General features: G+C 48.1%; 1 protein-coding gene across 1 annotated transcript in view; it reads right to left on the bottom strand.

Annotated features, from left to right (window-relative positions):
- Positions 1 to 21,757, bottom strand: part of NMT1 (N-myristoyltransferase 1) — a 30,995-nt gene continuing 9,238 nt past the window's right edge. Inside the window, exons 2-12 of the mRNA XM_041725507.1 lie at positions 19,204 to 19,312; positions 16,040 to 16,184; positions 10,181 to 10,299; positions 9,409 to 9,500; positions 8,439 to 8,555; positions 7,485 to 7,655; positions 6,547 to 6,655; positions 3,049 to 3,219; positions 2,259 to 2,426; positions 1,093 to 1,230; positions 1 to 395 (exon numbers count right to left, since the gene is read on the bottom strand). Of these exons, the coding sequence (XP_041581441.1) occupies positions 375 to 395; positions 1,093 to 1,230; positions 2,259 to 2,426; positions 3,049 to 3,219; positions 6,547 to 6,655; positions 7,485 to 7,655; positions 8,439 to 8,555; positions 9,409 to 9,500; positions 10,181 to 10,299; positions 16,040 to 16,184; positions 19,204 to 19,312 (1,360 nt within the window). The 3' untranslated portion in view covers positions 1 to 374. The remainder of the gene's footprint in view (positions 396 to 1,092; positions 1,231 to 2,258; positions 2,427 to 3,048; positions 3,220 to 6,546; positions 6,656 to 7,484; positions 7,656 to 8,438; positions 8,556 to 9,408; positions 9,501 to 10,180; positions 10,300 to 16,039; positions 16,185 to 19,203; positions 19,313 to 21,757) is intronic.

Here is a 21,757-nt window from a genome sequence, read left to right on the forward strand (position 1 = left end):
TTTATATATATATAATATATATATATATATATACTTTTATTATTCACCCGTTAACTCCATAATATGCCAATCACGAGCTAGTTTTCAGCAGTTACATTCCCTTGATCACGGCTGCAGAAGGATGTGATTAATTGGAAAACAGGGAGACCAGAGACACGGCCGGAGGTGACATCACACGGCCAGAGGTGACATCACGCAGCCTACGCCATTGCAATACAATTGTCAAGTTCAGCGGCGGTTTGGTAAAGCCGGTTCAGTTCTGTTCCCTTTGCCAGGGATTCTCACGTTTGTGAAAATTGGACCAACAAGTGGTGGGGTTCCATTTCCTGGTGTGACTTCTCAGTGGCTTTATCCAGACTCTCACTGGCAACTGATTATTGTAACACCAGCCCAACCTAGGAGAGCCGATGGGGAGAGGCAGAGTTGAGTCAACAGTTGTCCCAAGTCTGTCCCACTATTCCCCACCCCCTGTCCACCTGACTTGAGAAGTCCCAAAGGACTGAGTTGGCACAGTGCCACGAGGCTGAGCCCAGGAGCTCTTACTCAACCTCCGTGAGGGGCGTCCTTCATCTATCAGATCTTTCAAGGAAAGCAATTGCCAGCAACCCGAGCAACACTAGTCACAAGGCTTCCCTCCAGCTCCTCTATCACTATTTTGTAAATGCTGATGACACCATTGGCTGAGGCTGCCCTCTGGAGCTGGCAGAGGAAGGGCTGAGGATTACATTGGAATGCGGGCAGCTGCCCAGCAGAGGAAACCCCTCAGATCCTTAGACTAGAACCTTCCCAGCTAAGCACAGGCAGCTGGACTTGCAGTTCCCTGAGGTGGTCTCCAATGCCCTCCCAAGGTGGCTCATCTTGTGGGGAAAGAAGTTGGAGACAAGCTTCCTGCCTTTGTGCGGCTCCAGGGCCAGTCTCCTCTGCCACCCTCATGCCAGCTGCTGAGGGGGAATGTGGACCCTGCCAGTCTGGCCATCAGAGGGTGGTGACTTTCTGGGGGCCCAAATAATGCTGAGGCTCAGACCTATGGCACCATCTCTGCTGGAGACAAGAACTCCCTGACCCCAGCTGCGCTCGGCATGGACGACATACCTTCTCTGCTCCCATGCTGGGGCATTTCCAATTGTAAAGGTAATACTGCAGGTTGCCGTCCCCTATGCCAAACTTGAGCTTCTCCAGGAAGGTTTTGTTCTCCATGAGATCCAGTGCATTGAACACATCAAACCCTTTCTGCAGGGCAGCAGGGAGAAATAAGAACAGATGAATAGAGATAAAAGCTGCTTCGCTTTCCTGCCCATTCCTGCCATGGCACGGCCATACAGCATGGGTGGCCAGGACAATCCCTTTGGAAGCTCCGGCTGCTTCTAAACTCCAAACTCCAAACTCCAGCCAGCGCGGGCTATCTAGGGGCAGTGCTTGCAACACTGGGAGCGCCACCCCACCCGGCCTCTCCTCGGTGTCCCACCAAATGCATACTTGTGTATGCAGCGTCTAGATCACTGCTCCTGTTGTTCCATGTTATGCCTCCCCAGAACACCAGTCATTTGCACAGTCTTCTCTGGAGACCAAGCCTGGAAGTACTCCTTTGAGAAGCTGGCTCCTATCAGCTGCTCACATTTGTTCTGTCCCTTTACACCCCAGACACCCCAACTACTAGGTCTTCGCTGTGTACCCTGTGACTTTCCGGCAGCTGATATGCTGTTTTGAGGCTGTGACAAAGATATTTCCCACATTTCACCAAGTCAACCAGAAGGTCTTACAGAGCACAGGCTGGATGGGCTCCCATCTGGCCAGCCCAGGTGGACTGATCTCAGTTCAGGCAGGACCCATGATGAAGGGCTGACGCTGACCTCTTTGGGTGTCAAAAAAGCCTGGACCCCACCCCCCCATGCGCTACAGTCAGCCGCTCCAGTGACTCACCACGACAAGAGACCAAACTCCCCATTCCCACGCTGGGGAAGTCGTAAGGAGAACCCCTTTACTCCTGGAGCAGGCCTGGCTATTCAGGCTCCTTGGCAGCGCCTCCCGTGAGAACGAAACTCACTGAAATAAATCAGGAGTTCAATGCCTTCACTTCATGTGGATGCTCCTTGCTCCCTCCTAGTTCTGAGCTGCTGGCTGAGAAGTGCTGGGCCCCTTCCTACGCAGAGCGCAAGGCCGAGGAGGGCTGGCAGCCCCAGCCCGTGGGCAGCTGTGCTCACCACTGCTCCCACTGCCCCATCCCCACGCATCTCCAGGCCCTCCAGTCTGCTCCTCACCATTTTGGCGAGGACAAGGGCGTCGCTCATGAGGTCTAGAAGAGGGGTCTGGGTGTGGACGTTGTAGAAAGAATAAGCAGCCTTTAGACTCTTGTGGGTTGGATGGTTCATGATGGTGGAGGGAAGCGTATAAAAGCTCAGGAAATCTGTCACCTCACCATTCGCATTCTAAAGGGAAAACAATAAAAGGAGGCAATGTCACACATGCATGGGGAACCTACAGCCAGGGAACGGAATGTTTCCTATTGCTCTCATACCACCCCCAGGACAGCCCTGCCCTAGATGAATGGGCGCACACTGAAATAGGATGTGCAGGCAAAAGAGAACACACTGGCCAAGGGCACTTGGGGACTGAGCCAGAAGGAAAATCCAGGACGGATTGTGGGCCGAAGTTGCTGAGCACTCTCCCTACACATTGTCAGGGGCTGCTTGCAGCCCACAATCCCCCAGATTGTGTCCCTGATGTCTGGCCAGCATTCCTGCAAGCATGACAGGCAGCGCTCAAAGGCTTACCAGAGGAAGAGGGAACTAGTGCTCCCTACTTCGCCATCCACAGAGGCTGGGGGTAGGGGCAGAGGCAAGAAGGGCTCACGCCAGTCCAGAGAGTTATCATTTTAGCAAGTGTAAGCTACAACCTCCAGTCTTCAGGGAGGACCAAGCAAAGAGGACCAAGGAAGTCTAGGTGGCGACACTGCCATCTGTCATTTGGGTCTCCAGTCACCAAGCATGGGAACCCTAGCTGCTTGAGGAGAATGCCTCTTGGGGGCCCAGAACAGCCCTCCCCACTCACCTCCACCACAAAAGTGTCAATGATATTCTCCTGGGGATAGAACCAGTGCTCCACCTCCTCCTGGCTCATGACTGGCGTGAGGTGGAACTGCTTCAGGTACCTGGTGAGGAGCTGGTGCACTATTGGAATGTCCTTTTTTTCCATTGGTCGCAGCCCAGCTGTCTTGGGAGCCTGGAAGGAAGACAGATGAGACAGCATCAGATGTGCTGACACTGAGCATCTTGGTTCCCTCTCAAGTCCTGAAGGTAACAAAAACTTCACACTGTATCCCTTCCTACCCTAACCCTGGAGGCATTCACCGAGGCCCTCAAGAGAGAACCCCCAGTCACCCCCGGGGAGTGAGAGAACCACTCCCACCCACTGCCCCCAGGCACACAGGCATGAGTCCTGCCTTGTCAGTGTCTTCTGGTCCCTCCCTCCCAGGGAAGGCCACACTCTCTGGCTGAGGCTATTGCTTCAATCTCTTATCCACAAGGCCCAGGCTACCTTCCAAAGAACACAACCCATCAGGCCTTTCCCTTCCTTCAAACTCCCTAACATGGAGCAGAAGACCTTCCAACTGGACCAGTTGGCAGTTCTCACTGTCCTTTCCATTCTGCTAGCCCAGTGGGTCTCAACGGGGGCAATTTTGAGTATTTGACAATACTGTGAGACATTTTCAGCTGTCACAACTAGGAGGAGGGGTGCTACTGGCATCTAATGGGTAGAAGCCAGGGAAATACTAAATATCTTATATCTTTTTTCATTTAAAACGTATTTATTTACTTGGGGGGGGGGGGAGGGGGGAAGACAGAGATAGTGAGAAAAAGCACCAGCAGGGAGGAGAGGGAAAAGCAGGCTCCCCATTGAGTAGGAAGCCTGACAGGAGGCTCAATCCCAGGACTCTGGGATCTTGACCTGCGCCAAAAGCAGACATTAAGTGAATGAGACTGACTGACTGGGCCACCAGGTGTCCCACTACTAAACATTTTATAATGAATGACAGGCCCCATAATAGAATTACCCAGCCCCAAATGTCAATGGTGCCACGATGGAGCAAAACCCTCACAGACGTGCTGGAGTGGGCCCAGCTTGGGGGCTACTCACTGACCTAGTGAAGCCCCGCTTGGCTCTGCTCCTCCAAACCCTTGCCACCTTGTCCCACTGAGCCATAGCTGATCTCCCACACTGGTCTCTCTCCCAGAGACTCAGAGAGCACTTCACAGAACAGCTTCTCGCCTAACCCTTGGGCCAGCAGAGTCTACACCAGATGCCCATCTGTCTGTTCAGATCCTGCTGCACCAGCCTGCTTCCAGCAGGGCCTAATGCCGGTTAAATTCAGAAGAAAAACACCAAACTCCTGGGGCTTCATCTTAAACTGGGATCCCACCCCACAGCTGCTTTTTCTTAAGAAAGGCTTCAATGGAATGAACCCATGTGATGCTCGGGAGTAAATACTGGGGCTGCTAGAACATCCCCAAAGGCCCAACACACAAAGGTGGGGTCAGCCAAAGCTGAAAGCAGGGTGGAGTTACAGTTTATATACAGTATTTACTCGCTCACTGCGTAATACAACTGCTTCCCTGTGTAGAAACAGTTTTTAAAAAGAGCTGTTCCGGGATGCCTGGGTGGCTCAGCAGTTGAGCGTCTGCCTTTGGCTCAGGGCATGATCCCAGGGTCCTGGGATCGAATCCTACATCATGCTCCCAGTAGGGAGCCTGCTTCTCCCTCTGCCTACGTCTCTGCCTCTCTCTCTCTGTGTCTCTCATGAATAAATAATTGAAATAAATAAGTAAGTAAATAAATAAATAAATAAATAAATAAGCAAGCTGTTCTAGGACCTCAGCCATGTAAATTCCTCACTAATCCTGAGGTCTCCAGGGAACACTTGCTGACCTCATTTCTACATGGTAGCTCCCACAAGGACACCTCAAATTCTGCCATTGGAAGGGGCTAGCACCCATGGTGGGGAGGTCCAGAGACATTCTTCTGGCTGTGACATCACTTTAAGAATGCTCTCTGCTGGGGCAGCCCTGGTGGCTCAGCGGTTTAGCGCTGCCTTCAGCCCGAGGTGTGATCCTGGAGACTGGGGATTGAGTCCCGCATTGGGCTCCCTGCCTGTAGCCTGCTTCTCCCTCTGCCTGTGTCTCTGACCGACTCTGACACACTCTCTCTCTCTCTCTGTGTCTCTCATGAATAAATAGATAAAATCTTTAAAAAAAAAAAAAAAAAAAGAATGCTCTCTGCCTGCCTAGAACTCAGGACAAATCTGTCATTACAACGGGAGGAGGGGCACCTGGGTGGCTCAATGACTGAGTGTCTGCCTTTGGCTCAGGGTCACGATCCTGGGGTCCTGGGATCGAATTGAGTCCCATATCAGGCTCCCTCTCTATGTCTCTCATGAATGAATGAATGAATGAATGAATAAATAAATAAATAAATAAATAAATAAAACCCTAAAAACAAACAAACAAACAAACAAACAATAGGAAGAGACACCCATCACAGCCCCTGTTCCCAATCTGTTTTTCGGGGTGGTATCTGTCACAGTTTCTCAAAACAGGACACCACTGACCCAGGCCCAGTGCTGATCAGCCCACTCCCAGGGTGATTAAGCCGGTGTGGTGGCTGACAAATGCAGGCAGGCAGCCCCTTGATCAGTAGGCACCCAGTAACCATGCTGACATGGACCAGAGAAGTTCTGTGGGAGGAAAAGCAACTTTCAGGTCATTAGGGTCCTGAAACCAGGCACAAGCAGAGAACGAGAAACAGCATTTCTTTCATGGGAAAACTAGGTAAACTGAGACCCAGAACAGAAAACCAGCTGATTCCAGGCTGCCTACTCCTTTACCGGCCAAATCTGGATCAAGGGCACTGGGATTAGAAATCTGGACTTCCTCACAGGCTGGGGTCACCCCTCCTTTCCCTGACTGACAGAGGCCAGGCTGACACTCTGTAGCTTATTTACATGGGCTCTGGGTGGTGTTGCAGTTCAGCTAGCAGGTTCATCTTTCTTTTATTTATTTTTTAGATATTTTGTTTATTTATTCATGAGAGAGACAGAGACACAGGCAAGGGGAGGAGAAGCAAAAAAAAAAAGGGGGGGGGGAGGAGAAGCAGGCTCCATGTGAGACCTCTGAGATCACGCCCTGAGCCAAAGGCAGATGCTCAACCACTGAGCCACCCAGGCATCCCCAGGTTTATCTTTCTATTTATGCTTCACCTGGGCTACAATCACAGGGAATAGGTGTTTCCTGAGCTCATCAACAGAGGACACAGAAGTCCATCCAGGTGCAGACACAGGAGACCAAGAAAGTCAGACTAAAATAAAATTCTTGCTATAGACAACAGAAACAACAGAGACAGAAAGTCCAGGAATTCGGAAACCCTGAGTTGGGCCACTTTTCTGACACCACCCCCCTACTCGCCCCGCCCCGCCAGAGCTCACTACGGTCCTGCTGAGGGCCGGGCTCTCCTCTGCTTCTCCCACCCCTGCCCATCGCCCCCAGCACCACTGGCCTCTGGCAGTCGGTAGAGCTTCATGGTACGCTGCATGGTCATATTTCTGCTCAAGTGGGAGAACTTCACTTCAATCAGCTTCCGTGGGTTCAGGGACCGATGCCAGTACCTGTGGGGGACACAGATGTCCTGTCCTCAGAGGACTCTGTCAAGTTCCACTGAGGGAAGGCATGGAGCTCTCTAGATGGCCGGCAGGTGGCGCGAGAGACACACCAGGCCCCCCCCCCCCCCCCCAAGCGCCAGGGCCGGTGCTGGGCTCTCCTACTTCCCCCCAGTAAATGCAGAGCTGCCACAGCTCTTCCTGAATTTTCTATTTTTCTTTCCCAATTACAAGAGCTAAGTCCACGAAAAGACTTGTAGTCTTCTCGGAATGTGTATCCTCCTCTCCTCCTCTACTGCATTTGGTGTTTCACTTCTCAAATTTTTGAGGCAGAGATATTCAACTGCTTCACACAGCTTTCTGAGGTCCAGAGGCTGTCCTTGGATCACAAAGGGATCAGACAGGGATCTGATCCCACAGGGAGCAGATGTGGGCTCTTTGGCCCACATAACATTCAAAACAAAATGGAGCCAACTGCTTAAAAGTCTTGAACTTTTACCATCAAAATCCAGTTTTGTGTTGGACTTTAAAAACTACAATAAAACCCCAGCAGAATTATCTTCTGATTCCAGAAGGCCAGATTCAGCAGGACTGGAGAATGGCTAACCTCTCTGGACAGGGCACTGGCTCTCCAGTCTGTTCCTACGATCTCCCCCGTCATTTCCATACCTCCTACCCAGCTTCTATGGGAACCTACCAGCCATCTTATCAGACAGAGAGAAGCAAGACACTCTCGGGCATGCACCAACAGAAGGCCAGAGCTGCAACTCAGTGACACAAGCTCCTTCAGCCAAAGCAGGCACACCAGGACCCTGAGTGCCTCTCAAGAGATCTTTACCTGCAGGTGCCAACAGGCTTTGGTAATACCACCCCGGCAGTGTAAACAGCTTGGAAAATGCCCTCCAGGTGAACTCGCCGGGTTATCTCCCGGATCAGGACTGGAGCCACCCTCTTGGAGCGCAGCTTCTTGTGGACACACAGGAAGTTGATCTCTACCATCTTCTTCTCTCTGGAGAGAAAGGGAAACACCCCAGTGACCAGGCTTTTAAAGGGGAAGGTAACCCCTTCAGGACCTTGGAGCAACCATGGGTGGGGGGGGGCTTCAGCTCAGGCATGCGTTCTGCTGCCACCTGCACCCGGCAACCAGTACTCAGGCTCCTCCTGTTCCTCGCTGCTCTGCTGCACCAGGCAAGGAACCCAATCTTTTGAACCAGACCCCACTTTCAGAGATAGGTGGGACTTAAGCAAACTCCTTTATTTAAAGGTACCACCAGGATCTGCCCCAATAGCAGGGAGAGGAGTCCCACCTTGAGCTGGCAAGGCACCCCAGAGTAAGTCAAGGGCTATCCAGGAGTTTTAAGGGTTCTGACTCCCACAAGAATCCCAGGCCTACAAAGCCCAGAGAACTATGGCAGATGGTTCTGGTGTTTCCAGGGAAAATAAAGAGCAGAGCTCACAAGCCCTGTGACTGTTTAGATGTTGAGTCACAGTGGCTTCAGGCCCATTTCTGAAGCTGCTCAAGTGCACCACCATGTGACAGGTTCAAGTGCAAACGCAGAGCCCCTGTGCAGGTAGCACCCAGCCCTCATGGTGGACCTCATCCAGCCCAGATCATGAACAAGAGAACAAGCAACAACACAGAGCAAAAGGGACAGCTCCTGTTATGAGCTTCTATTCCCAGCACCTGAGTTCCTCTTCACCCTCTTTTGTGGAAGATGGGGTATCTTTTCTTCCCCCACTCTCAGACCAAGCAGGATGGTGGGGAGGTGGGGGTGGAGTTCCCAGTGCTTACGTGTCATAGATGTGGATGTTTGCTGGGATGGCACTGATGAACCCAACCAGTTTCCGACTTGAGACCACTCGAACCCCGCAGTGCCACTGGGGGAGCCAGCCAGGTGGCCGGAGAGCCCTAGAGGAGAGACAGAGGCCACAGCTGCAGGTGACCAGTGGGCTGGGCAGGCTGCCTGCACTCTGCAGCAGAGTCTGTTCTCACCTCCTGTTTCACTTCCCTGGGTAGCTAAATTCTCTTGAGGACCAAGCCCTCCTGGACACCAGTGGGATCAAGCCAGAGGCCTTGTCTGCTGCTCAGCCCACCTGGCCTACTTATCCACCCAATCTAAGGCTGTCATACTGAGGACTTTGTACCTGATCTCATTGCTTTGTGCTCACTCATTTTGATAACTGAAGTCAGAGGACCAGCCTCACTGGGTCAGCATCCAATGGGTCCCCTGGTTGTGAAGTGATCATGGAGCCCCCGGAGCTCTGGTTTCCACCTGCCCTCCGGGTATCCTCACCCCCTCTTTCTGCCTGCTCAGTCTTCCTTTCAGGCAGTCCCTCTCCAGTTCAGTGGTGTGTCTCTACATTCCTGGATACTCAACATGTCACTGAGAGGCTGCTTGACTCAGCCGAGCAAGTAACCATATAACCAAGTGTGCTCAGGAACTGGATAGAAAATGACACTTTTTTTTTTTTCTTTCAATCTCAGTAGGTCTTTTCTTTCTTTCTCACACCAAGTCACCATATAACACAGCATCCCTTCTTCTGGGTACTGATGCTACAAAGGGTCTCCTTCACTTGCCTTAAGTAAGATTTCGATTCTTAGCTCCACCGGAAACGAGATTCCTTCAGATGTGAGAACTCAAAACGGACACCCTAATTTGCCATTCAAAGGCTGGTTCTTAGCAGGGATGAGATGGGCCCACCGTGGCAGCCTTGCCTTGTGCCCCACCCAAAGCCACCACCAGGAAGCCCTCATGGCTCACCATAGCAGAAAGTCCGGGGAGTAGTCAAACCGGAACATATTGTCATCATCCTCCACGTAGTTCTCATTCAGGAGGCCATAGAGTTCTTTCAGCTGCAGAGAGACAAGGGGCTGCCTCAGAGCCACCCTGCCATGGCTAGGGGTGAGGGAGGGCCCAACCTCGACTCCCTGGGGCTCTACGCTTTCCAGAAGGACAAGGCAAACCATGTCTCATCTCATAAATCCTTTTCGATCCAGGCATGGCAGGGATTCTTTCAGAACAAGTACCCTAGTTGTACCAGGAAACCGAGCCACCGAGGATGGCAGAGCAAGAATGTCATCCAACTAGCTGGCTACTCCATTGTTAAGATACAGAACCAATGAATAGATGAACGAGGAAAACACATGCATGGCAGAAAGATATCACCTTGGGGAACTATCAACCTGCCTGAGAAGCCAAGTGCTAGTTAATGTGGCATCTTGGGAGCACCTGGCTGGCTCCATCGGTGGAACATATGACTCTTGGGTTTGTGAGTTTGTGCCCCGTATTGGGCATAGAGATTACTTAAAAAAGAAAATCCTAAAGAGAAAATGTGGCATATAAGGCAGGCCTCAGAGGCAACAGATTGGGGGGGAGGGGGGGCTGGGATGGCAGGTGTGTCTGCTCCAACCTGCTTGGATTGGCTCTCAAGAGAGTCCTAGAGGAAGGACTGAGTAGTAGCTCTCTTCATATGGTGGCAGGGCTCATTGAAAGTCGCATCCAATCCACACTGCAGCCTGGCCAGCCTACTCACCACACCACGGTCCCCCAGGTCCAAGGCATCCCAGGTGAAGCCCTGGGGCAGGGTGTAGGGCTCCCGGCGGATGTTGTCTTTGTCAGGCTCCACGGGACCATGGGTGTTCACCACTTCTCCTGGAAGAAGAGCATAGCTAGGAGCCTCACCCCATCTCAGGGGGCGGGAAGGAGCTCAGCTCAAACACTGACCACAGCACATTCCTTCTGTCCCTAAGAGCCCTCCGTCTGAAGGACACTCTGTGCTTGGCAGCTACAGACCATCTCTTCAGCTACCCTTAGTCCTCAGCTGAGAGCCAACTCCTAGCAAAGCCTCAGAACAATCACTAAGATCCAAGGTGGTTGGCTTTTTTTTGAAATTCTTTTAAATCTCCCTTTGGTTACTAAATGGCAAACATTTATCTTGACTAATTTGGCATCCTGCCTCCCTGCTGGTATAAAGAGGACTGTCATGGTCCTGGACCAGACCCATCAACCTGGACGGATTTATAAGGAGTTGCAACAAGGCTGCTTTTGTGTCAACAGCAACAACAATGTACTGCGCCCACTGCTGACCCAGAGGATGGCATTGAGGTGCCAGGCTCAATCTTGGCCCTGCCAGTCTTGGCTTTCAGCAATGTGGGCCACTTAACTACTGCTGCCAACTTGGTTGTTTGGTGTTTACAGAGTCCTACAAGCGTCTTTAGGCTGAATCACGGAAGCCACACAATGCTGCCGGGAAGTTACCCACTGATTTGACATCCCCACACTGGACAGATGCCCCTCTTCTGTGGAGCATGTGGAGAGTACTTGGGGTGCTCAGATGATACAACCCTGATACCCATGCACAGCCAAATCGGACTCATGTGACATACTTGAGCAAATTGACCACTTAATTTTGGCCCTCAGAATTACTCAGTTTCTACAGTTCAGAGCTCCTTCATATTCACATCTGGAAGAATGCAATGTTTAGCAAACTGAACCTTTGAAAGGAACCCACTCAGTACACTGCTTGCTCCCAGCATCAGGCTCTGTACACACCAGGCATTAAATTTATGCTTTTACTGATTTTCAGACCCCTGGCCCGAATAGGTCATTCTATGTGTAACAAGCAACGACAGACCCTTCCAGTAATGGATCCATGGGGCAGATGGAGGGAAGTAGCTGCCTCAGGCCACGAACTGAGGACAACGCCATTAGGACTGACCACCTAACACTCTCTCTCAGCACCAACCTGTATCAGACACTGTGCACTAGGAAACAGCAGGGAAGAGACAAAGTCCCTGTCCCCACAAGATGTACCATCTTCTGGCGAAGTATTTAATAAATAAGTCATTACCAACATCACAAACTGGAAAGTGCAGGCAACAAGGGAGACACATAGCAAAGAAGCAAATGGCTACCTCCTTTTTACCATCCAGCTCCCCAATAGGTTTGCTTGGAAAAGAGGTTATATTTTTCTCCCCTAGTTTATTTTTTTTATTTTTATTTTTTTTTTAAATTTTTTTATTTACTTATGTATTATAGTCACAGAGAGAGAGAGAGAGAGAGAGGCAGAGACACAGGCAGAGGGAGAAGCAGGCTCCATGCACCGGGAGCCCGATGTGGGATTCGATTCCGGGTCTCCAGGATCACGCCCTGGGCCAAAGGCAGGCGCTAAACCGCTGTGCCACCCAGGGATCCCTATTTTTATTTTTTAAAAAGATTTTATTTACTTATTTGTGAGAGACAGAGAGAAACAGGCTCCCCTCGGGAAGCCCCATGTGGGATTTGATCCCAGGAACCCGGGATCACAACCTGAGCCAAAGGCAGACACTCAATCACTGAGCCACCCAGACACCCCTCTCCCCTACTTCAGAAACTGGTCTTTTGATTTATTCATAAACTAGCCCTTGTGAATTAATTTAAGTCAATCTACTTCCAATTCACTGTCATGTAAAATTTTTGGGGCCTACAAAGTCAAGAGGGCTAGACCCTTAGAAAGTACCAAGGATTTCTATGCTAGTTTTATCAAGGTGCTGGTTGGTTTCTTACTCTGTACTGAATTTATACCTTTTCCAAGGTATTTTACTTCAGAAGCTGCTTCTTCTTCTCCTTTTTTAAAAAGATTTTATTTTATTTATTTATTCATGAGAAACAGAGAGACACGGGCAGAGAGAGAAGCAGGCTCCATGCAGGGAGCCTGACGTGGGACCCGATCCCGGGACTCCCGGACCATGACCTGAGCCAAAGGCAGCGCTAAACCGCTGAGCCACCCAGGCTGCCCTTCTTTTTTTCTAAATGATTTCCACAGGCAAGATACTGGTAGTCTTCCTCACTGTAGCCCAATAATCTCAAGGCTAAATCTTTTCAGTTATGCTCCTTAATAGACCCTGCATACAATGAGCATTTCTATTCACTCCTTTACCATGTATCCATGGAATCCCAGAGTGCAGTAGTTCTGGGGCAGAGCTGGTGAATGGGATGGCATAGGCCCTCAGCATCATGGGCACTCAACAGACAAGTGAGCAGACACCTGTCCCCCAATCACGATGAGGGCCCCTGACCTGCTAGACAGCTGTCATAGGTCATCTCAAGGCTCACCTCTGCAAGACATAGCTGACAAAAGAGTTCCAGGAAACAATGAGAAAACTAACACCACTTTTAATAGGTTTACAGTCTGGGGTGCCAACGAAGCTGAGGAGTGGCCTTGGGCTACTGCACTGTCATCCTGCCAGCACCCAGCATCACAGCTTCCTCCTGTGGGGACAGGCCAGTCTTCCACCTTTGTAGGGCTTTTGAGCACCTCTTGCTATGTAGGTGTGGGAGGTTGCCACAGAGAATGATTGGAGTACAGCCAATGATCTCTAGGCCACCCAAACCCAGTAACTGACTGAGGATGCTGGGAACTTTAGAAGAAAATCCTGGACTTTCAGAGGGTTTTCTTTCTGTACACTCTCTCCCTGAAATTCTCTCTGCCTTCGACATCAAAGATCCCAAACCATGCACCACAGCAACTGTGAAGGACTTAGAAGCAAAGAGTGTGAGATTTGGAAGGGTTTAAACCTTATGAACAGGGCAAAGAAGAGGCTGAGAGTGGGGAGGCTTCTCTCACACAGCTCAGAGAAACCACGTACAAGCTGAGTTCACCTCTGGGTAGTTACTTGTACAAATGAATCTAAGGGTGGTGAGATTCCAATCCATGGAGATGAGGGGGAAAGGATTCTGTAGCCCTCTACTATGGTGGAAAATGGATGACTTTGAAAAAGTAGAATGACATGATCTGAAAAGGGGATCCAAAGTTTATTTGGGGGTCCCCTGGGTGGCATAGTCAATTAAGCATCAGCCTTTGGCTCAGGTCATGATTCCAGCATTCTGGGATTGAGCCCCACATTGGGCTCCCTGCTCAGCAGGGAACCTGCTTCTCCCTCTTCTCCCCGTTCCTGCTCTCTCTCACCATCTCTCTCAAATAAATAAATACAACCTTTAGAAAAAACAAGTTTATTTGGGAACGGAACTGTGTGTGTGTGTGTGTGTGTGTATTTGGGGACATAGAATTGCCACACAGCCTAAAACAACTGCTATTCAGAAAGCCCTTTGACGGAGAACTTAGGATCATGAACTTCTGAAAAATTCCAGGTCTCTGTAGTGTAATACAACCTAATCACACCTCTCCTGACAAGGTGGGAGTAAACAGCACAACTGATAGGCTTCCGGACCACCGGCACCGTTCCAGTGGGAAAAATCATGGCAAGAAGCTGTAAGTCACACTACCCTGAGGAGAATGAGGCTGGCACCTCAGCCACGCCGACCAACCGAAGCCTGTGATGTGGTGCCCTCTGTGCACTGCCTCATGGAAACAACAGAAGCCTTCCTGTGGGCCTGACCACGGACCTGAAAGGGAGACTGGTCAGGCGCTCAGAGCAACGGCGCTTCCCCAGAGCCCCACACCGCATATGGCCCAGGAGGCACATCCAGAAGAAATACAGCTGAACTGGTTCCACCTTCCTCAGGACGTCAGGACTCCTGTGGCAACTGGGCGGCTTTCTCACGAACTTTCTGACAACGAACCTGGAGCACTCTCTCCATTTACAGGTGGAGAAATGGAGGCAGACAACATAGAGTAGTAACTGGACTAATGAGGAACAGAAGTCCATGGACCCCAATTCATCTCTTCAGCAGGTTCCATGTCTATGAAGAATGGAGCTAAGTTAACCATTTGCAAATTCTTAATGAAAAATAAAATCAGACCAAAAAACTCCAAAGCCCCATCTGAAAACTAGGCCAAAATGCCCAGCAGCCACCACAAAATGCCTCATTGTGCATTTCACTCAAAGGTGGAATTCTTCCTACTTCTTGGCGGGGAGTTGTCACCAGGACCCGGTCCTGGTAATGCCCTACTAACCGCATTACTATGACCCAAAGCCTTGCTGGAAAGCTTAGCCAGTGGGCCTGGGACCTGGCTGACCTGGGCTGCCTGACAGACAAGGCGGATGGGTCAGGACAGGGTTCTGGAGGAGTGCTTGCCACCGATTCACCACTCCTCACCATCCAGGCAGTGCTTTGCTTTCCACCCCGGGGGGGCATATCTCCATTTGTCTGGATTGTGACTGAACTGTTCAAGAACTGCATCTGCTCTACAGCAGTTTCTGAAACTTGCAGAGTGGACACAAATCCCCTACAGGTTCTGATTCCATAGACCCGAGGTAGGGCCTGAGAGTCCGCACATTTACAAGTTCTTAGGCAATGCCCACCCTGCTGGTCCAAGGACCACACTTTGAGTAGCACTGCCTTGTATCGCATACTCCCCACTCCTGAAACAGACCACCTCTGGGTACAGCAGCCCCTCTCCCCTCTCGATTCACTGGTTCTGCCCTGCCCTCACCCCCCCTTCCCACCAAGGATTCTGGAAGAGACCAATCACACGCACAACCTGAAGGCCACTTACATTTGGTGTCTCATGTTTTCTCAACACACTTTCTCGGTCATAGAGAAAATAGGAATTGGGCCATCAATAGGCCCAGAATCATGGTGCAACCACTCTGGAAATTTTTTCTCAACAGCGACATCTGAAGTTAGTCATCAATGTTAGCTGTGGCTCAGCCTCAGCAGGCATATCTAACTCTGCTATGTTGTCTCTCCAGAATCCTTTTAGCTTTTCTGCCTGTCCTACCCCTTTAAGAGCTCAGTATAGCTTTTCTAAAGGGTGCCAACCAGACCTGCAGAGGGCATCCCGGGGGCTGAGCCATCACTCTTGAGCAAAATGTCAAGTTATGTGCAGTTGGTAAGTGTGTACTGGCTGAGGGACAAAGGGAAGGGGCTGGAGGACAGCCCACCCCAGGATCAGACATCTGCCCCATAAATGAGATGGTCTCTCTATAAAATCTTTGTGGGGGGAATCCCTGGGTGGCTCAGTGGCTTGGCACCTGCCTTTGGCCCAGGGCGTGGTCCTGGGGTCCTGAGATCGAGTCCCACATTGGGCTCCCTGTGTGGAGCCTGCTTCTCCCTCTGCCTGTGTCTCTGCCTCTCTCTTTCTCTCTGTGTCTCTCATGAATAAATAAAATCTTAAAAAAAAATGAAATAAATAAAATTTTTGTGGGAACACAGACCCCTGGGCACACAACCCTACTCAGCGTGTGCCAAGATATGGTTTTTCTTTGTAGATTTAGAGTAGATGATGATGGACTGGAAGGAATCAGTACTTGTTCTCAATATGTACTCCTGTGACATGGTAAGGTCCCTGAAAATTAGTGTTTTCTATACTGCACTTTAAAGACTGCCCTCTAAAAATAGTCACCAAGGAACTCCAAAACCCTACCATCCTTCCCTCACTAATTCAGTGTGGCACCCAAAGCTAAGACACATCCCTTCCCTTCACCCAGGGAAGAAAGCACATACATACCCAGTTTGGGGACAGGCTGCGTGTCCCAGAACTGGTAGCTTCGCTTGCTAGCCTCCTCCATGGTTTTGGCAGGCCCCTGGCCCACTGAGAATAGTTCAATGGCCTTCTGTATTTCCTGGATCCTCTCGGCTGGCAAAGAGTTCATCTGGATGAGACAAAGTTGGGGAGAGAAAAGGCCCATTATGTTAACAAACACTTTTGATTAATCACAAGTGCAAGAGTTAAGGGGTGCAACTCAAGGAAGGGGTATGATCCCAACCCCAGAGGTCAGATGTCATATGACAACCAAAGAGTGGTTGGTGATGGTTTTTTGAAGGGTGGGTGCTTCCTACAGGGTTTCTCCTTCTTAGTCTCATGTTTGAGGGCAAAAGGAATACATGCTCAGTGTAAAATTTCAAACAATGCAGAAATGTATAATACATATAGAAAGTAAAAACCCAACAATCCCGCCCCTGAAATATAATCCTTATCACCAAAAGTCTGAATTTAGGAGGTAGGGTGAGAAGAGGCAAATATAATTTCAGACTTTTTTGCATGCAAGCTCCAAACACACACACGCACAATTTTCAAAAACTAGAATTGGGTCATACGGTATTATTCTACATGCTGTTCTTTAAATACGGTCCTAGAGACCTCTCCATGTGGACACACAGATCTGCTCATTTGAACTGAGTCCACTTTGTGGATGGACCACAATATATTTAGCAAGTCCCCCGTCGACGGGCATTTTCGTGGTTTTGTTCTTCAGCTTTACAAACAATGCCGTAATGAAGTTTCTTGTACATCTATTTTTGCTCACTGGAATATATATTTCTGTAGGATAAAGTCTATGAAAGAGACTTTCTGGGTCAAAGGATATGCACATTTCAAATTGTAATATAGGGACGCCTGGGTGGCTCAGCGATTAAGCATCTGCCTTCAGCTCAGGGCGTGATCCTGGAGTCCTGGGATCCAGTTCCATATTAGACTCCCTGCATGGAGCCTGATTCTCCCTCTCTGCCTGTGTCTCTGCTTCTCCCTCTGTCTCTCATGAATAAATAAATAAAATCTTAAAAAAAAATAAATTGTAATATATATTGTCAACTTGTTCTCTAAAAAGAGAGTATCAATCAATAACCCAAGGAACAGTGTGTTCATTTAACTAGTATCAACTAATAACCCAGTGAGCACGTGTTTCTCTTGATCCTCATCATTAGATTTCCCAAATCTTAAAGTTTCCAACCAAGGAGGAAAAAAATATTAATTTTAATTTGTCAATTTAACTATCTTTTCATACACTGTGTCAACGTGCATTTTTAATTTTGTAAACTGCCCACTCATTTCATTATTTTAAATTGACTGATATATTACAGATGTTTTCCCAGTCTATTTATCTTTTTAACTTTTACAGAGAGGATTTAAATTTGTCAATTTTTCTTTTAAAAAGAAAAGCTTAAAAAAATAAAATAAAAAGATAAAATAAAAAGAAAAGCTTTTTGGCTTTTATGGCTTCTGGGTCTTATGTCAGGCTTACGATTATATAAAAATACTCAGAATTTCTTCTGGTATTTTTACTATGCTACTTTTCCCCCCCCATTTATATTGAGGACAGGGAGAACATAAACTAAGTGCTTATACTGCTTATTCTTGGGAGGTAGGACAAGTGCTTTCCATTTTCTTCCTCTTGTTAACGTTTTTCATAAATTCCTTTTTTTTTTTTTTTTTTTTAAGATTTTATTTATTTACTCATGAGAGACAGAGAGAGAGAGGCAGGAAAAGCAGGCTCCCTACTGGGACTCAATCCTGGGACTCCAGGACCACAACCTGAACCAAAGGCAGACACACTCAACCACTGAGTCACTCAGGCACCAGGTCTTTCCTAAATTCTTGACAAAGAACTGCACCCCTCTCACAAAGAGGGAAAGGGAGGTTATGTAAATGGTATTTTGTTAAATGTTTCTGATTTCAAAGTGAATCATTTTGATACATGCTGGAGCTCAAATCCCCCTGCAGTCTCCAAACACCCACCTCCAGACAAACAATGAAACAAAAGTTTCTAAAGCTAAAGCACAGGCTTGGGCTAGAATCATTGGCCCAAAGACCTGGCTGAGCCATTGCTTTCATCCTTAATTTTTTTTTTTTTTTTTTTAAAGTAGGCCCTATGCCCAACATGGGACTTGAACTCACAACTGCTAGATCAAGAGTTGATCTCTACCACCTGAGCCAGATAGGCATCCTATTGCTTGCAGCTTTAAAATGAGGAAGAGCCCCCCCCCCCACCTCCGCCCCACCTTCCAAGTAGGGATGTTGAAGGTTTGGGGTTAATTTAAATGAAGTGCCTGGTGGTCAACAATGGTGGTTTGGAGGTTTTTTTCCATAGTGGATTTAATATTAAGAACAGTAAAAAAAATTACTTGAAGCCATTTCTCAACAAGGTAGGATTCAAGTTGAAGCACGGTATTTGCGGCATAAAAAAAGGTGAGGGTATACTGGGGTGAGACTGGATCTCTTGTGAAACTTCTAAGAGAGGGATTCTATGTTTAAGCTTTTCCTGGAGACAACTCTGAAGGGGGCAACACTTAACCTGAAATAAAAGGTTTTCTTTTATAATTTTTATTTATGAAATAACCCAATCCCTACCCGTACTTTTGGGTTTCAGGTCATGTGTCAGTCGTAGTTGTACAGTCTAGGCCAGTGGTTCTCAATGGTGGACCTCAGAAATGGACCTTGTGGGACTCACAGCTTCCATTACAATGACTACAGCAATAAGGGAATGCTCGCAATACATAAAGATTGGCCTTAAAAAAGAATAGACCCTTTCTTCTCCCAGTGCTGAGGACTTAAGACAGAGGTCTGAGAACCACTGCTCTAGGCAGCAGGGGCTGTTCCGACAGAATTCTCTCCAGCACCTAGCACAGCAGCACATGCAGTTCTGTACCTGGACATACTGAGGGGGCAACATGCTCGGGAGACAGCGTCTAACCTGCTGTGTCTCTTAAGGTACCAGGAGCAGGTTCATCACCTAGGTCTAGGGCAGCAGAGGGCAGCAGAGGGATCCAACTCCTCCATCTTGAAGCAATACCAGTGGAGACTGTCAATCTGAATTGTTCCTATACATTGACCCCCAAACTCTCTCATCTGAAAAAGCGACTCTCGGTCACAAGAAAACAGAGCGTCCTTGTTACCTTCACAGGCTGATCCTGGGCTGAATCTGTCTCATTGCCTTTCTCTTTCTTCTTTTTTTGTTTCTTTTTCTTCTTTTTGGCTCCAGTGTCATTGGCTGGACTCAAACCACTGTAAGACAAAATAAAGACTGATGCAGGGCTTTTAAAAAATCATCTGTTTGGAGCTACACTGACAAAGAGCTTTCTGGGGAGCCAGACCTTCCTTAATCAGGCCTGTTGGCTTCGGAAGCTGACTAGAGAATCCAGGTCCCAGAGGGGCATTTGGAGGACACCAGCAAATGCAGCTCTCCTCACTCCCACCAGTTCTGTGAGATGTGTGTGTGGTGGGGCTGTGCAAGAAATATCTTGTTTGGAAGGACCTTTTTAATTCTTGCTTTTATTTTATGTTTATTTCATTCAGATTGCAAGAGTGCTGGCACCAAAGGCAAATGGTTATTGTTAACAGGGCATTCATACCACCAACGCTTCCTCAGAGCCCTGAATTTAAAACGATGACAGCCCAAAGTGGTCTTTTTGGAAACCCTTTCTCGCCCCCACTCCCACCCTCTCAGTGCATAAGGTTTATTGAGATTCCCCAGCTGTATCTAAAGCTCAAGGCAGTACTGCAAAGGGAGGGAGGAAGGAAGGAAGGAGGAAAAAAGCAGTTAAAAAAAAAAATTCAAAATTAGTAGTTCCACCTGAGAATACAGTGAACTTTAATCTGCAGGATCAGCTAAGTGTAGGGTTTTATTTTATTTTTTAAAGATTTTATTTATTTATTCACGAGAGACACACAGAGAGAGGCAGAGAGAGAAGCAGGCTCCCTGCAGGGAGCCTGATGCAGGACTTAATCCCAGGACCCCAGGATCACGACCTGAACCAAAGGCAGACGCTCAACCACGGAGCCAGCCAGGTGCTGGCTGTGCGTTTTAGCTGTATACTCTAGATAACCATTTTTAAAAGAATTAAAATAGTATAAAATACATTTTCCATACTATTATGATAAATTCCATTTACGCTTTATTTTATAATTCAGAAAGTCTTCTTGGTATTAAAATGCTTTGGGGTGATTATGAATATTAATTGTCTTCTCATGGCAAGTGGTACTGTGTAGGGAAAAGGCAATCTGCAGCATGAGCTGCCATTTCCTGTGAGAGACATACCTATTCCTACTCCTGGGAGGAGCGCTGGTGTTCAGACTTCATGACCTTATGCTTCAACTAAAGTTACTTCCAGCCTGTGCTGAATCTCTCTGACTTCACCAACTTTCTGCATCATTGTCAACTCTAGTCAGCTGTGGGACGTAGCTCTGTGAAAAGGCTTTCCATGCTAGAAAGTTTGTCCCTCCCATGCTAGAAAGCCTACAGTGAGAGCAGCCTCTTAACCTAGAAGGTACTGAGCCCAACTTTTCCCCGGGCCCATAACCCTCAGTTCCTAGCTAGGTCATTCACTCTTCCCCTCACCCCACTCTGGTTTACCTGCCAACACCCATCTGCCAGGCCTCTCAAAGGTCCCTGCTGCAGGGAGACTATGAAGTCAGGGAGATCCAGGAAAGGCTGGAGGTCATGGGACGCCTGGGTGGCTCAGTGGTTGAGCATCTGCTTTTGGCTCAGGGCGTGATCCCGGAGTCCCGGGACTGAATCCCACATCGGGCTCCCTGGATAGAGCCTGCTTCTCCCTCTATGTCTCTGTCTTTCTCTCTCAGTGTCTCTCATGAATAAATAAATAAAATCTTAAAAAAAAAAAAAAAAGGCTGAAGGTCACTTTAGTCCAAGTGTAAGGTCATGAAGTCTGGACACAAGTGCAACTCCTAGGTATTATCTTAATGGGATACAGAAGGCATACTATGAAAGGAAGACCAATAACATTCAGAGGAGGAATAAGGTGAACTCCTAAAACCAGATGCTCTCTGCAAAACCCTCAAGGCCATGGCAAAGAACAGGAAACAGGAAGTCATTTATGGCCTAAAGAAAATTCTTTCCACTTAGTAATTCAATGTTGTTATCATCTACAGGCCTATTTGCAGCCTATAACAATTCTATGTGATTTTAAAATTCCAGACATATTCTCACTTTAGTCTCAAGATTATATGGAACATTATAAAATTGAAAAACCAGTTGATGTTAGGAAACAAAGCGGTGTCCTGCCACTGATACAATTTATAAGTCCTCGTTCATTTCAGCTTATGGAATGAGTTACCTGGTCTCTGTATATGAGTTACCATAAAAACACATATTTTTAAAATAATTATATAGATAAAAAAGGTCAAGGCAAAGAATTGCTGTGTGTTAACCTTTTGGATATTTACTAAACACATTTTCACATAAGGAAAACAGAAGAAATTACTTCCTCCAACTTCAGAAATCTTTCCAAGTAAATCACTAAGAAATCACCTTCCTGCCCTTGCTCTGCTATTCAGTAGAGACACTTCTGTGCAGCCATCACCTCATGAACCTGTTTCTGTGGAAGGATCTTTAGATTGAACTCTTGTTCTGTTTTATTATGCATGATTAATATACACGCCTGACAAACTCCAAGACCCAAACTAAATGCAGAGAGTGAATTTCATTTTCCT

The sequence above is a fragment of the Vulpes lagopus genome, chromosome 12, assembly GCF_018345385.1.
Source record: "Vulpes lagopus strain Blue_001 chromosome 12, ASM1834538v1, whole genome shotgun sequence".
Lineage (NCBI taxonomy): Eukaryota > Metazoa > Chordata > Mammalia > Carnivora > Canidae > Vulpes > Vulpes lagopus.